The sequence below is a fragment of the Erinaceus europaeus genome, chromosome 6, assembly GCF_950295315.1.
Source record: "Erinaceus europaeus chromosome 6, mEriEur2.1, whole genome shotgun sequence".
NCBI lineage: Eukaryota > Metazoa > Chordata > Mammalia > Eulipotyphla > Erinaceidae > Erinaceus > Erinaceus europaeus.
This window is the reverse complement of record NC_080167.1, coordinates 37,203,472-37,217,392: the sequence shown is the minus strand read 5'-3', so window position 1 is coordinate 37,217,392 and position 13,921 is coordinate 37,203,472. Positions and strand designations below refer to the sequence as shown.

The window sequence follows — 13,921 nt, the reverse complement described above, 5'->3', positions numbered from 1 at the left end:
CCTCAGCACCACAATAGAGTTTGTGTTTGTGTATGTGCAAGAGAAAAGAATTTATGGTATGGGGAGTCGGGCGGTGGCGCAGTGGGTTAAGCACACGTGGCGCAAAGTGCAGGGACCGGCGTAAGAATCCTGGTTCGAGCCCCCGGCTCCCCACCTGCAGGGGAGTCGCTTCACGGGCGGTGAAGCAGGTCTGCAGGTGTCTATCTTTCTCTCCCCTCTCTCTCTGTCTTCCCCTCCTCTCTCCATTTCTCTCTGTCCTATCCAACAACAAAAGCAACGTCAACAATGGCAATAATAACCTCAACGAGGCTGCAACAACTAGGGCAACAAAAAGGGGGAAAAATGGCCTCCAGGAGCGGTGGATTCATGGTGCAGGCATGGAGCCCAGCAATAACCCTGGAGGAAAAAAAAAAGAATTTATGGTATGTACTTGGGAGTGTAGAATGCAGCACACCTGGTTGAGTGCACGTTACAGTGCACAAGGATCCAGGTTCAAGCTACTGTTACCCGTCTGCAGGGGGAAACTTCACAAGTGGTAAAGCAGTGTTGCAGGTGTCTCTCTGTCTCTCTCCCTCTCTATCACCCATTTCCCTATTGATTTCTGGCTATCTCTATCCAATAAATAAATAAAGATAATTGAAAGGGAGAGAGAGAGAGACCTGGCATAATTGTGAGGTATGAAAACACTGTGATTCCTATACATATTATAAGCTTGGTTCTATATCAACTTGTCTTTTGATAGGCATTTCAAAATCAGAATATATATCTCAAAAAGTTATATCACCTTTATGGATTCTGGATCGGGAAACATGTCACATGAATTTATTCATTATCTTGTTGTTTAATAAAGTTAGAATGAAACTTAATTTAATAATTGAGGTGTTATCAACTCTAAATAAGAGAAAACTTCATTAAAAAGGAATAAAGGGTATCTTACAAAATGAAAAATTTTTGTGTACATATTATTTTAACTTAGATTTATGTATTTGTTTGCTTTGTTTTGTTTTGTGGAACCAAAGTCTTATTTATGCACAACATCACTAACAGCTGGTATTTCATTCAGATAGATACACAGAAAAAGAACGAGAAACAGACAGAAAGATATAAAAGGGGAGAAAACATAGCACTGGAGTCAGCTTCACTGCCATTGCACCTTCTATATGATACCAGAACTTGAACCTGGATTGTGAACATAGCAATGCAGGAGCCCTACTGATTGAGCTATTTACCAACCCTAGTAACAGAATTTTGAAGAATTTCAGACTCTCTTGAATACCATTGGAAATACAGCCTCAAAGCATATGATAATATATAAATACATTTATGTTTTTTATAAGATATATGAAAGATCCTATTTTCTTCTTAGGAAAGTTTGTAGCAAGAAGACTTAGACAGTTATGCCACAGAAGTGCGGAAAATAAATACTTATCTTTTAAACAATGACATGATACATGTTCAAAAGTTCTTGGCTATAATGTGAAAACAAGATGATAAATTTTATTCATGGTGAAAGAGGGAGCTACTCAAATATAGTCCAGTTATTATTCAATAACTAATTGTCAAAAAATTACTTTTGTAATCAACATCAGACTATGAGTTTTGGTAGGAATTTTCACTTTCCACAAAAAAAAAGGCTATAATAAATACTGAAAACTGTGTCTTCTTTCTTTAAAAAACAAAACAAAACACAATCATGAGTTTCTTCAAGATCTATAAATTACCTTTCAAGTCTTTCTTTAATTTCCTGAGATCTTTTTGAAAATCTTCAAACTTCATCTGTGAGGCTTGAAAAAGATCCTGTGGTTCTGGCAGTGGAAAGATACACTGTTCTCTTCCAGCATCCTAATTAGCAATAAATATAATTTTTGAACAAGTAGCTATCAGTAAATAATACTTATAAAACAGCAGCAAGGGTAAAACAATAAAAGTAAAACATTGTTAAATACCTAAACAATAACAAGTAAAATACATGGCTATATATAAAAATCATCTTACCTCATCAAAATTTCGAAGGTAATAGGAAACGATATATGACAAAAGACTTCTGCTATTGTCCTAGGTAGAAAGAACAGAGTAGAAATATATTTGAAAATATTAAATATATAGTTCTAAATAAAATAATTTCCAGCAAATCCACATATATTAGCAAGAATATACAGAGGTAAAAGTGAAATTCATTTATTAAAATTAATCGCTATTCTTTGGCATTTGAAGGCATAGAAATTCTTGTTTTTCACTTTAGTTTGCATCTGAATTTTAAGTAGAAGCACTATTGCTGATGGTAAGAATCCCAAATATAAACACTTTCTTGATTTTACCATCACCAATAAGAAAAATAGTTCATTTTTATTACTACTAAAAGTTATAACTGTTACTTTTTGCACTATTCAAAATTAGTTCTTTGTAAGCTGAATTTGGGAGACCATATATATGTGTGTGTGTGTATGTACATATATAATTTTTTAAACAAACACTATGATACCAAAAGCATTTTGGAAAAATTTGAAATGTTTAACCTAATTAATATATGCCCCCCAAAGAAAACATCTCTTCATAGTCTAGTTTGAGGTACTACACTAATAAATATGTTAGCAACATTAGAGGTCACATAGGCTCCTAAGCTGAATATGGGCCCCAGATGATATCAAATCAGTGGGGTTTATAGTCAACAACATTTATACACCTTTCCCATATTTGGGAGCTACTCTCTTTCCTGATCCAGCTTTATAGTCCTTTTTCCAGCGATTACATCATCTCCCCAGACAATAACTTGGATCCACCTGCATATCAGATGTGAGGCTCAGAAAAAAAAAAAAAACCGGGGCCATGTGGTAGCACACCTGGTTGAGCACATGTGTTACAGTGTACAAGGACCCAAGTTTGAGCCTCTGGTCCCCACCTGCAGAGGGAAAGCTTCATGAGTGGTGAAGCAGGGCTACAGGTGTCTTTGTCTCTCTCCCTTTTTTTTTTTTTTTAATTTTTTATTTAAGAAAGGATTAGTGAACAAAAGCATAAGGTAGGAGGGGTACAACTCCACACAATTCCCAACACCCAATCCCCATAACCCACCCCCTCCCCTGATAGCTTTCCCATTCTCTATCCCTCTGGGAGTATGGACCCAGGGTCGTTGAGGGATGCAGAAGGTAGAAGGTCTGGCTTCTGTAATTGCTTCCCCGCTGAACATGGGCGTTGACTGGTCGGTCCATACCCCCAGTCTGCCTCTCTCTTTCCCTAGTAGGGTGTGACTCTGGGGAAGCTGAGCTCCAGGACACATTGGTGGGGTCTTCAATCCAGGGAAGCCTAGCCAGCATCCTGGTGGCATCTGGAACCTGGTGATTGAAAACAGAGTTAACATATGAAGCCAAACAATTTGTTGAGCAATCATGGATCCCAAGCTTGGAATAGTGGAGAGGAAGTGTTAGGGAGGTACTCACTGCAAACTCTAGTGTAGTCCTACTTTCAGGTATATATTTTGCAGTAGTTTATGGATACGTGTGCACATAAGCTCTCTCTCACAGAAACTGGTGTATATCTAGGTTATGGGACTTTGTTAGAAAGTGAACTACCTGAGATGAAATTAGAGTGTACTATTAAAGGAAAGGTCTCACCCGAGTAATGAAGCTGAAGGGTTGTCATTCCACACGTGAAGTCTCTGGATACATACCCTTCCCTCTCAATTTCTGGTTGTCTCTATCCAATACATAAATAAAGATAATAAAACATTAAAAAAACAATAATATAGTCATGGGCTCTTTGGAATATAACTATTTACAAAACGGAGACCCCCCAACTCTTTTTCTGCACTACTCCATCCTTTAGGCTTATGATTAATCAACAATTAGTTTGGATTTATATGTTAACTCTTATTTCAATCAGGAGGTTCCAGATGCTAGCATGATGCCAACCAGACTTCCCTGGACAGACAACCTCACCAATGTGTCTTGAGCCCTGCTTCCACAGAGTCCCTGCCCCACTACAGAGAGAGGCAGGCTAGGAGTATGCATCTACATGTCAATGCCATGTTCAGCAGGGAAGCAATTACAGAATTCAGACCTTCTACCTTCTGTACCTCATAATGACCCTGGGTCTATAATCCCAGAGGGATAAAGAATAGGAAAGTTACAATGGAATACTATACAGCTATCAAGAACAATGAACCCACCTTCTCTGACCCATCTTGGACAGAGCTAGAAGGAATTATGTTAAGTGAGCTAAGTCAGAAAGATAAAGATGAGTATGGGGTGATCCCACTCATCAACAGAAGTTGAGAAAGAAGATCTAAAAGGGAAACTAAAAGCAGGGTCAGACTAAATTGAAAGTAGGGGACCAAAGTAAAAACCCTGTGGTGAGGGGTAGACATGCAGCTTCCTGGGCCGGTGGGGGTGGTTGGGTGAGAAGGGACACAGCCTTTTGGTGGTGGGAGTGGTGTTTTTGTACACTCCTAGTAAAGTGTAGTCATATAAATCTCTATAGTTAATTGATATGAGTGGGGGAAAATTAATTGTATGTCTCGAAGTTTTTAAAACACAGACTGAGTCTTTTTAATATATAGGCTGTGTATTTGATATCCGGACTCTCAATAGCCTAGACCAAGTAGATCAGAAGCAACCAGTGGCACAGCTATTTATAAGATACTGGGTACTATACAGCAAACCCTAACAAAAGGACTTTTCAATGTTAACCCAATTACCAAATAATGTGATGATGACATTAACTATCGATTGTCTTTTTGAACCCTAAGACAGCAGGAACCTCACATCTCCACTATAGAGCCTATATTTCTCCCAGTTCTGGAACCTTAGGATAGGGCCCACTTTCCCACATGCCTCTCCCAATCCATATCAAATAATGTTGCATCACCCAATCGCAACCTAATCAACGCAACGATTGCCACCTCAACATGCTTCAGCTCAGACTGTGTCCAGAATCTTCAGGTGTGGAATGACAACCCTTCAGCTTCATTACTCGGGTGAGACCTTTCCTTTCATAGCATTCTCTAATTCCAACCTGGGTGGATGATTTTCTAACAAAGTCCCAAAACCTAGATATAGACCAGGTTCTGTGAGAGAGAGCTTATGTTCACACGTATCCATAAACTACTGCAAAATATATACCTAAAAGCAGAAGTACAGTAGAATTTGCAGTGAGTACCCCCCCCCAACACTTTCTCTCCACTATTCCAAGCTTTGGGTCCATGATTGCTCAACAATTTGTTTGGCTTTGTATATTAACTCTCTTTTCAGCCACTAGGTTCCAGATGCCATCAGGATGCTGGCCAGGCTTCCCTGGACTAAAGATCCCACCAATGTGTCCTGGAGCTCTGTTTCCCCAGAGATCCACCCTACTAGGGAAAGAGAGAGGCAGACTGGGAGTATGGACCGACTAGTCAACGTCCATGTTCAGTGGGGAAGCAATTATAGAAGCCAGACCTTCCACTTTCTGCAACCCACAAAGACCCTGGGTCCATGCTCCCAGAGGGATAGAGAATGGGAAAGCTATTGGGGAGGGGATGGGATATGGAGATTGGGTGGTGGGAATTGTGTGGAGTTGTACCCCTCCTAAACTATGGTTTTGTTAATTTATCCTTTCTTAAATAAAAAAATCAATGAAGAAGGAGGGAGAGGAAGATGGCGGCCTGAGAAGTTGCTGGCAGCGAGCGCTCTGACGGCATCGTCGGCAACGGTAGGATTTTCTGCCTTTAGCAGGCCAGTTAATAAGGGGTGACACCAAAGAGTGGGTACAATTTAATTTGGGTTAAGAATTAGAGTAAAGGTGACACGGACTAGCGGGGCTCCAGAATTCCCAGGGCGCCGGGCAAGGAGAGTGCGCCGGGCATTGTCCTCCGCCCGCCCAGGAAGGCAGCTCCTCCGCTGGTTGCAGAGCGCGGCGGGCAGAGGACCCGGAGAGAGCACTTTAGCTCGGGGGCTTCCTCTTGGGAGAATCCAGGGTCCACCGTGACCCTGAGAGCAGATCCAAAGACTTCTTGAGTATAGCTCTCATTGGATCAAAGGATTTGGAGCTAGTTTTCATTTTTGAGAAATCCTTTAAAAAAGTCTGGAGGGGGGGGTTTCCCGGAAGATGGCGGACAAAGGAGAAGTGGCTAGCCTTTGAGCTCCGGACACATCTCGTGTAAACAATAGGATTTTCTGCCTTTAGCAGGCCAGCCAATAAGGGGCCACAGCAGTCATACCAAAAAGCTGTCTATAACTTAATTTGGGTTAAGAATTAGAGTAGGGGAAAAAAATTCTTTTTTCTTCCTTTTAATTTTCAAGCATACATCCTTCCCGCTGCTCCCCCCCCCCCCCCCACCATAAGCAGTGCCTGGGACCAGCTACTAGCAGGATACCCCATACCACCAAACAGGGTTTTTTTTTTTTTTTTTTAAACTCACTGATAACACATTTGGGAAGTTCCTCGCACTGCTCTTTAATTACAACCCTTCTTCTTATATTCTCCCTTTTCTCTCTCTTATCTCTCTCTATCTCTTTTTTTTATTTTTTATTATTATTATTTTTTTTTATCTTGTCATACACTTCTTTCTTCTTTGCCTTTCTGAATTTGTGAATTACTTTGGGGAAGAAATCTGACCCAGAGTGGACTCTCTATGTGTGTATCTCTGCTCTAGTTCCCTTTACACTCTTGTTACCCTAGAATATACACTGGATAGTAGATTTTCATAACTGTCTATTCTTGCTATCCTCTCTTTCTTTTCTCTTTCTTCACTGGGATTTGGTTACTATTTTTTCACGGACTGGAGAAATTGTTTGGCTAACTGGTAATGATTAAACTCCTTCAATACTTACTTCAGTTGCTACTGTAATTCCGGAGGTTGGTGAGTGCAATTGTCATAAAGGTATTTAGTACAGTGTTACTTGTGCTCAAAACACAACAACTGAGGAACAACAGAGCATTAAAAAAAAAAAAAAGAGAGAAACACATAAATAAAAAAAATGGGTAGATTAAAAACAAATAAAACTGCTACCCCAATGAATGAAGACAAGAGCCCAGAAGAAACCATAAATCAGTCAGAAGTAACCATAGATAAGAAAAGTATGCAAGCAATAATAAACTTATTAATCACAGAAATGAAAACAACATTGGAGGAAAGGAATGGCAGTATTAGGGAAACAACAGTTGAGACACCCAAGGAAAATACTGATTATCTTGAGACAATTAGAGAACTGAAAGCTGAAATAGCTGTAATGAAGAAAGAAGCTGAGGCAAGGGAAAGCAGACTAACAGAAGCAGAAAACAGAATTAGTCAGACAGAGGATGAGTTAGAGAAAACTAAGAAAGAGGTGAAAGAGCTTAAAAAGAGATTGAGAGACACTGAAAACAACAACAGAGACATATGGGATGATCTCAAAAGAAGTAACATTCGTATAATTGGCCTGCCAGAGGAAGAAAGAGAGGAAGGGGAAGCAAACATTCTAGAGGAAATAATACAAGAAAATTTCCCAGACCTGAATAACAGAAAGGATATCAAGGTGCAAGAGGCCCAGAGAGTACCAAACAGAATCAACCCAGACCTGAAAACACCAAGACACATCATAGTCACAATGAGAAGAAGTAAGGATAAAGAAAGGATCCTAAAGGCTGCAAGAGAGAAACAAAAAGTCACATACAGGGGAAAACCCATAAGACTTTCTGCAGATTTCTCCACTCAAACTCTAAAAGCCAGAAGGGAGTGGCAAGATATCTATCGAGCCCTGAATGAAAAAGGGTTTCAACCAAGGATAATATATCCTGCTAGACTTTCATTCAAGCTAGACGGAGGGATCAAAACCTTCTTAGACAAACAACAGTTAAAGGAGGCAACTATCACCAAGCCGGCCCTGAAAGAGGTACTAAAAGACCTCTTATAAACAAGAACATCACTATAATACTTGTAATATATCAGAGTAAACAAATCGTTTTTTAGAACAATGGCACTACAATACATTAAATCCATAATATCAATAAATGTCAATGGCTTAAACTCACCCATCAAAAGGCACAGGGTGGGGGGATGGATCAGAAAACATAACCCAACCATATGCTGCTTGCAAGAATCCCATCTGTCACAACAAGATAAACACAGACTTAAAGTGAAAGGATGGAAAACTATCATACAGGCTAACGGTCCACAAAAAAGGGCAGGAACAGCCATTCTCATCTCAGACACGATAGATTTTAAATTAAATAAAGTAATAAAAGATAGGCAAGGACATTACATAATGATTAGAGGATCAATCAGCCAAGAAGACTTAACAATTATTAACATCTATGCACCCAACGAGGGACCATCTAAATACATTAAACACCTACTGAAAGAATTTCAAAAATACATCAATAGTAATACAATAATAGTGGGAGACTTCAATACCCCACTCTCACACTTAGACAGATCAACAAAGCAGAGAACCAATAAAGATACAAGAGAATTGAATGAAGAGATTGACAGACTAGACCTCTTGGACATTTTCAGACTCCTCCACCCCAAAAAACTGGAATACACCTTCTTTTCAAATCCACATAACACATACTCAAGGATAGACCACATGTTAGGCCACAAAGACAGCATCAATAAATTCAAGAGCATTGAAATCATCCCAAGTATCTTCTCAGACCACAGTGGAGTAAAACTAACTTTTAACAACAAACGGAAAATTATTAAAAGACATAGAATTTGGAAACTAAACAACATGCTCCTTAAGAACCACTGGGTCAGAGACTCACTCAAACAGGAAATTCAAATGTTCCTGGAAACTAATGAAAATGAAGACACAACCTATCAAAATATTTGGGACACAGCGAAAGCAGTACTGAGAGGGAAACTTATAGCCATACAATCACATATTAAACACCAAGAAGAAGCCCAAATGAACGACCTTACTAGACACCTCAAGGACTTAGAGGAAAAGGAACAAAGGAACCCTAAAGCAACCAGAAGGACAGAAATCACTAAAGTTAGAGCAGAAATAAACAACATCGAAAATAAAAGAACCATACAAAAGATCAATGAAGCCAAATGTTGGTTCTTTGAAAGATTAAACAAAATTGACAAACCCCTAGCCAGACTCACCAAACAAAAAAGAGAGAAGACTCAAATTAATAGAATTGTAAACGATGCAGGAGATATCACAACTGACACCACAGAAATCCAGAGAATTCTGCGAAACTTCTATAAAGAACTATATGCCACCAAGCTAGAGAATCTGGAAGAAATGGAACAATTCCTAGAAACCTATGCACTTCCAAAACTGAACCAAGAAGAACTACAAAATCTAAATGCACCAATCACAGACAAAGAAATTGAAACCGTTATTAAGAATCTCCCCAACAACAAAAGTCCTGGACCAGATGGCTTCACAAATGAATTCTACAAAACTTTCAGGAAACAGTTAATACCCATACTTCTTAAGCTATTCCATAAGATTGAAGAAACAGGAATACTCCCTTCCACCTTTTATGAAGCCAACATCACCCTGATACCAAAAGCTGATAGGGACAGAACAAAAAAGGAAAACTACAGACCAATATCTCTGATGAACATAGATGCCAAAATATTAAACAAGATCTTGGCCAACCGGATACAGCAACACATCAAAAAGATTGTTCATCATGACCAAGTGGGATTCATCCCAGGAATGCAAGGCTGGTTCAACATCCGTAAATCAATCAATGTCATTCATCACATCAATAAAAGCAAAGCCAAAAACCACATGATTATCTCAATAGATGCAGAGAAAGCCTTTGACAAAATCCAACACCCATTCATGCTCAAAACTCTACAAAAAATGGGAATAGATGGGAAATTCCTCAAGATAGTGGAGTCTATATATAGCAAACCTACAGCCAACATCATACTCAATGGACAGAAGCTGAAAGCATTCCCCCTCAGATCGGGGACTAGACAGGGCTGTCCACTGTCACCGTTACTCTTCAACATAGTATTGGAAGTTCTTGCCATAGCAATCAGGCAAGAGAAAGAAATCAAAGGGATACAGATTGGAAGGGAAGAAGTCAAGCTCTCACTATTTGCAGATGATATGATAGTATACATAGAAAGACCTAAAGAATCCAGTAGAAAATTACTGGAAGTTGTTAGGCAATATAGCAAGGTATCAGGCTACAAAATCAATGTACAAAAATCAGTGGCATTTCTTTATGCAAACACTAAATCTGAAGAAGAAGACATCCAGAAATCACTCCCATTTACTGTTTCAGGAAAATCAATCAAATACCTAGGAATAAAGTTGACCAAAGAAGTGAAAGACTTGTATACTGAAAACTATGAGTCGCTACTCAAGGAGATAGAAACTGATACCAAGAAATGGAAAGATATCCCATGCTCATGGATTGGAAGAATAAATATCATCAAAATGAATATTCTCCCCAGAGCCATATACAAATTTAATGCAATACCCATCAAAGTTCCACCAGGCTTCTTTAAGAGAATAGAACAAACGCTACAATCATTTATCTGGAACCTGAAAACACCTAGAATTGCCAAAACCATCTTAAGGAAAAGAAACAGAAATGGAGGCATCACACTCCCAGACCTTAAACTATATTATAAAGCCATCATCATCAAAACAGCATGGTACTGGAACAAAAATAGGCATACAGACCAGTGGAACAGAATTGAAAGCCCAGAAGTAAATCCCAACACCTATGGGCATCTAATCTTTGATAAGGGGGCCCAAAGGATTAAATGGAAAAAGGAGGCTCTCTTCAATAAATGGTGCTGGGAAAACTGGGTTGAAACATGCAGAAGAATGAAATTGAACCACTTTATCTCACCAGAAACAAAAATCAACTCCAAATGGATCAAAGACCTAGATGTCAGACCAGAAACAATCAAATACTTAGAGGAAAACATTGGTAAAACACTTTCCCACATACACCTCAAGGACATCTTTGATGAATCAAACCCAATTGCAAGGAAGACCAAAGCAGAAACAAACCAATGGGACTACATCAAATTGAAAAGCTTCTGCACATCCAAAGAAACTATTAAACAAACAGAGAGACCCCTCACAGAATGGGAGAAGATCTTCACATGCCAGACATCAGACAAGAAACTAATCACCAAAATATATAAAGAGCTCAGCAAACTTAGCCGCAAAAAAGCAAATGACCCCATCCAAAAATGGGCAGAGGAAATGAACAAAACATTCACCACAGAGGAGATCCAAAAGGCTAACAAACATATGAAAAACTGCTCTAGGTCACTGATTATCAGAGAAATGCAAATCAAGACAACACTAAGATACCACCTCACTCCTGTAAGAATGGCATACATCAAAAAGGACAGCAGCAACAAATGCTGGAGAGGATGTGGGGACAGAGGAACCCTTTTACATTGCTGGTGGGAATGTAAATTGGTACAGCCTCTGTGGAGAGCAGTCTGGAAAACTCTCAGAAGGCTAGACATGGACCTTCCATATGACCCAATAATTCCTCTCCTGGGGTTATACCCCAAGGACTCCATAACACCCAACCAAAAAGAGGTGTGTACTCCTATGTTCATAGCAGCACAATTCATAATAGCTAAAACCTGGAAGCAACCCAGGTGCCCAACAACAGATGAGTGGCTGAGAAAGCTGTGGTATATATACACAATGGAATACTATGCAGCTATCAAGAACAATGAACCCACCTTCTCTGACCCATCTTGGACAGAGCTAGAAGGAATTATGTTAAGTGAATTAAGTCAGAAAGATAAAGATGAGTATGGGATGATCCCACTCATCAACAGAAGCTGACTAAGAAGATCTGAAAGGGAAACTAAAAGCAGGACCTGATCAAATTGTAAGTAGGGCACCAAAGTAAAAACCCAGTGGTGAGGGGTAGGCATGTAGCTTCCTGGGCCAGTGGGGGGTGGAAGTGGGCGGGAGGGATGGGTCACAGTCCTTTGGTGGTGGGAATGGTGTTTATGTACACTCCTAGCAAAATGTAGACATATAAATCAGTAGTTAATTAATATGAGAGGGGGAAATCAATAGTATGTCTCAAAGTTTCTCAAAAGACAAACTGAATCTTTTTAATATATAGGCTATGTATTTGATATGCGGACTCTCTCAAAAGCCTAGACCAAGTAGATTAGAAGCTTCCAATAGCACAGCTATATACAAGATACTGGGTACTGTCCAGGAAACCATAACAAAGGGACTTTTCAAAGTTAACCCAATTAACAAATAATGTGATGATAATATTAACTATCGATTGTCTTTTTGAACCCTAAGACAGCAGGAACCTCACATCTTCACTATAGAGCCCCTACTTCCCCCAGTCCTGGAACCCTTGGATAGGGCCCACTTTCCCGTATGCATCTCCCAATCCAAACCAAACAACATTGCATCTGCCGATCACAAACTAACCAAAGCAACGATTGCTGCCTCAACATGCTTCACCCCAGAATGTATCCAGAGACTTCACGTGTGGAATGACAACCCTTCAGCTTCATTACTCGGGTGAGACCTTTCCTTTAATAGTACACTCTAATTTCATCTCAGGTAGTTCACTTTCCAACAAAGTCCCATAACCTAGATATACACCAGTTTCTGTGAGAGAGAGCTTATGTGCACACGTATCCATAAACTACTGCAAAATATATACCTGAAAGTAGGACTACACTAGAGTTTGCAGTGAGTACCTCCCTAACACTTCCTCTCCACTATTCCAAGCTTGGGATCCATGATTGCTCAACAAATTGTTTGGCTTCATATGTTAACTCTCTTTTCAATCACCAGGTTCCAGATGCCACCAGGATGCTGGCTAGGCTTCCCTGGATTGAAGACCCCACCAATGTGTCCTGGAGCTCAGCTTCCCCAGAGTCACACCCTACTAGGGAAAGAGAGAGGCAGACTGGGGGTATGGACCGACCAGTCAACGCCCATGTTCAGCGGGGAAGCAATTACAGAAGCCAGACCTTCTACCTTCTGCATCCCTCAACGACCCTGAGTCCATGCTCCCAGAGGGATAGAGAATGGGAAAGCTATCAGGGGAGGGGGTGGGTTATGGGGATTGGGTGTTGGGAATTGTGTGGAGTTGTACCCCTCCTACCTTATGCTTTTGTTCACTAATCCTTTCTTAAATAAAAAATTAAAAAAAAAAAAAATCAATGAAAAAAAAAGAATAGGAAAGTTATCAGGGGAGGGGAGGGGATGTGGACTTCTGGTGGTAGGAATTGTGTGGAGTTGTACCCTCTTATCCTATAGTTTTTGTCAATGTTTTCTTTTTCGGGAACAACAAAATAGACCCCTATGTGGGCCCTCCATAGGCCCTCAACTAGGATCAACAATGCTAGAGAATGTTCCATCCTCCAAAGGAGGATGGACAACAAACTCTATGCTACACCTGAGGACAATAGGTCGATATTGGGGCAGTTTGGAATGTTCCTACTCATGACCACAGAACGTGAACTCAGATCTACAGGGACACAAAGGTCACTAGGCTCCTAAGCTGAATATGGGCCCCAGACCAAATCAAATTTATGGGTATTACTGTCAACAGTATTCATACACCTTCCCCATATTAGGGAGCTACTTTCTTCCCTGATTCAGCTTTCTGCTCCTTTTCCAGCCATGATATCATCTCCCAAGACAATAACTTGGATCCAATGGCATATCAGATTTCAGGCTCAGGGAAAAAAAAAAAGTATAGCCATAGGCCTTTTGGAATATAACTAAAATATGCCTACTAGCTATCTACAAAATGGAGGATCACCCCCAACTCTTCATCTGCACTATTCCAGCCTTTAGGTTCATGATTGTTAAACAATTTGTTTGGCTATTTATGTTAACTCTCTTTTCAGCCACCAGGTTCCAGATGCTAGCATGATGCTGACCAGACTTCCCGGGATGGAAGACCCCACCAATGTGTCCTGGAGCTCCACTTCCTCAGAGCCCCACCCTACTAGGAAAGAGATAGGCAG

At 40.1% G+C, this 13,921-nt stretch overlaps 1 protein-coding gene across 1 annotated transcript in view; it reads right to left on the bottom strand.

Moving 5' to 3' along the window:
* Window positions 1–13,921, bottom strand: part of FMN2 (formin 2) — a 357,233-nt gene that overhangs the window by 107,225 nt on the left and 236,087 nt on the right. The window contains exons 12-13 of the mRNA XM_060192033.1: window positions 1,996–2,055; window positions 1,722–1,842 (exon numbers count right to left, since the gene is read on the bottom strand). Coding sequence (XP_060048016.1) covers window positions 1,722–1,842; window positions 1,996–2,055 — 181 coding nt within the window. The remainder of the gene's footprint in view (window positions 1–1,721; window positions 1,843–1,995; window positions 2,056–13,921) is intronic.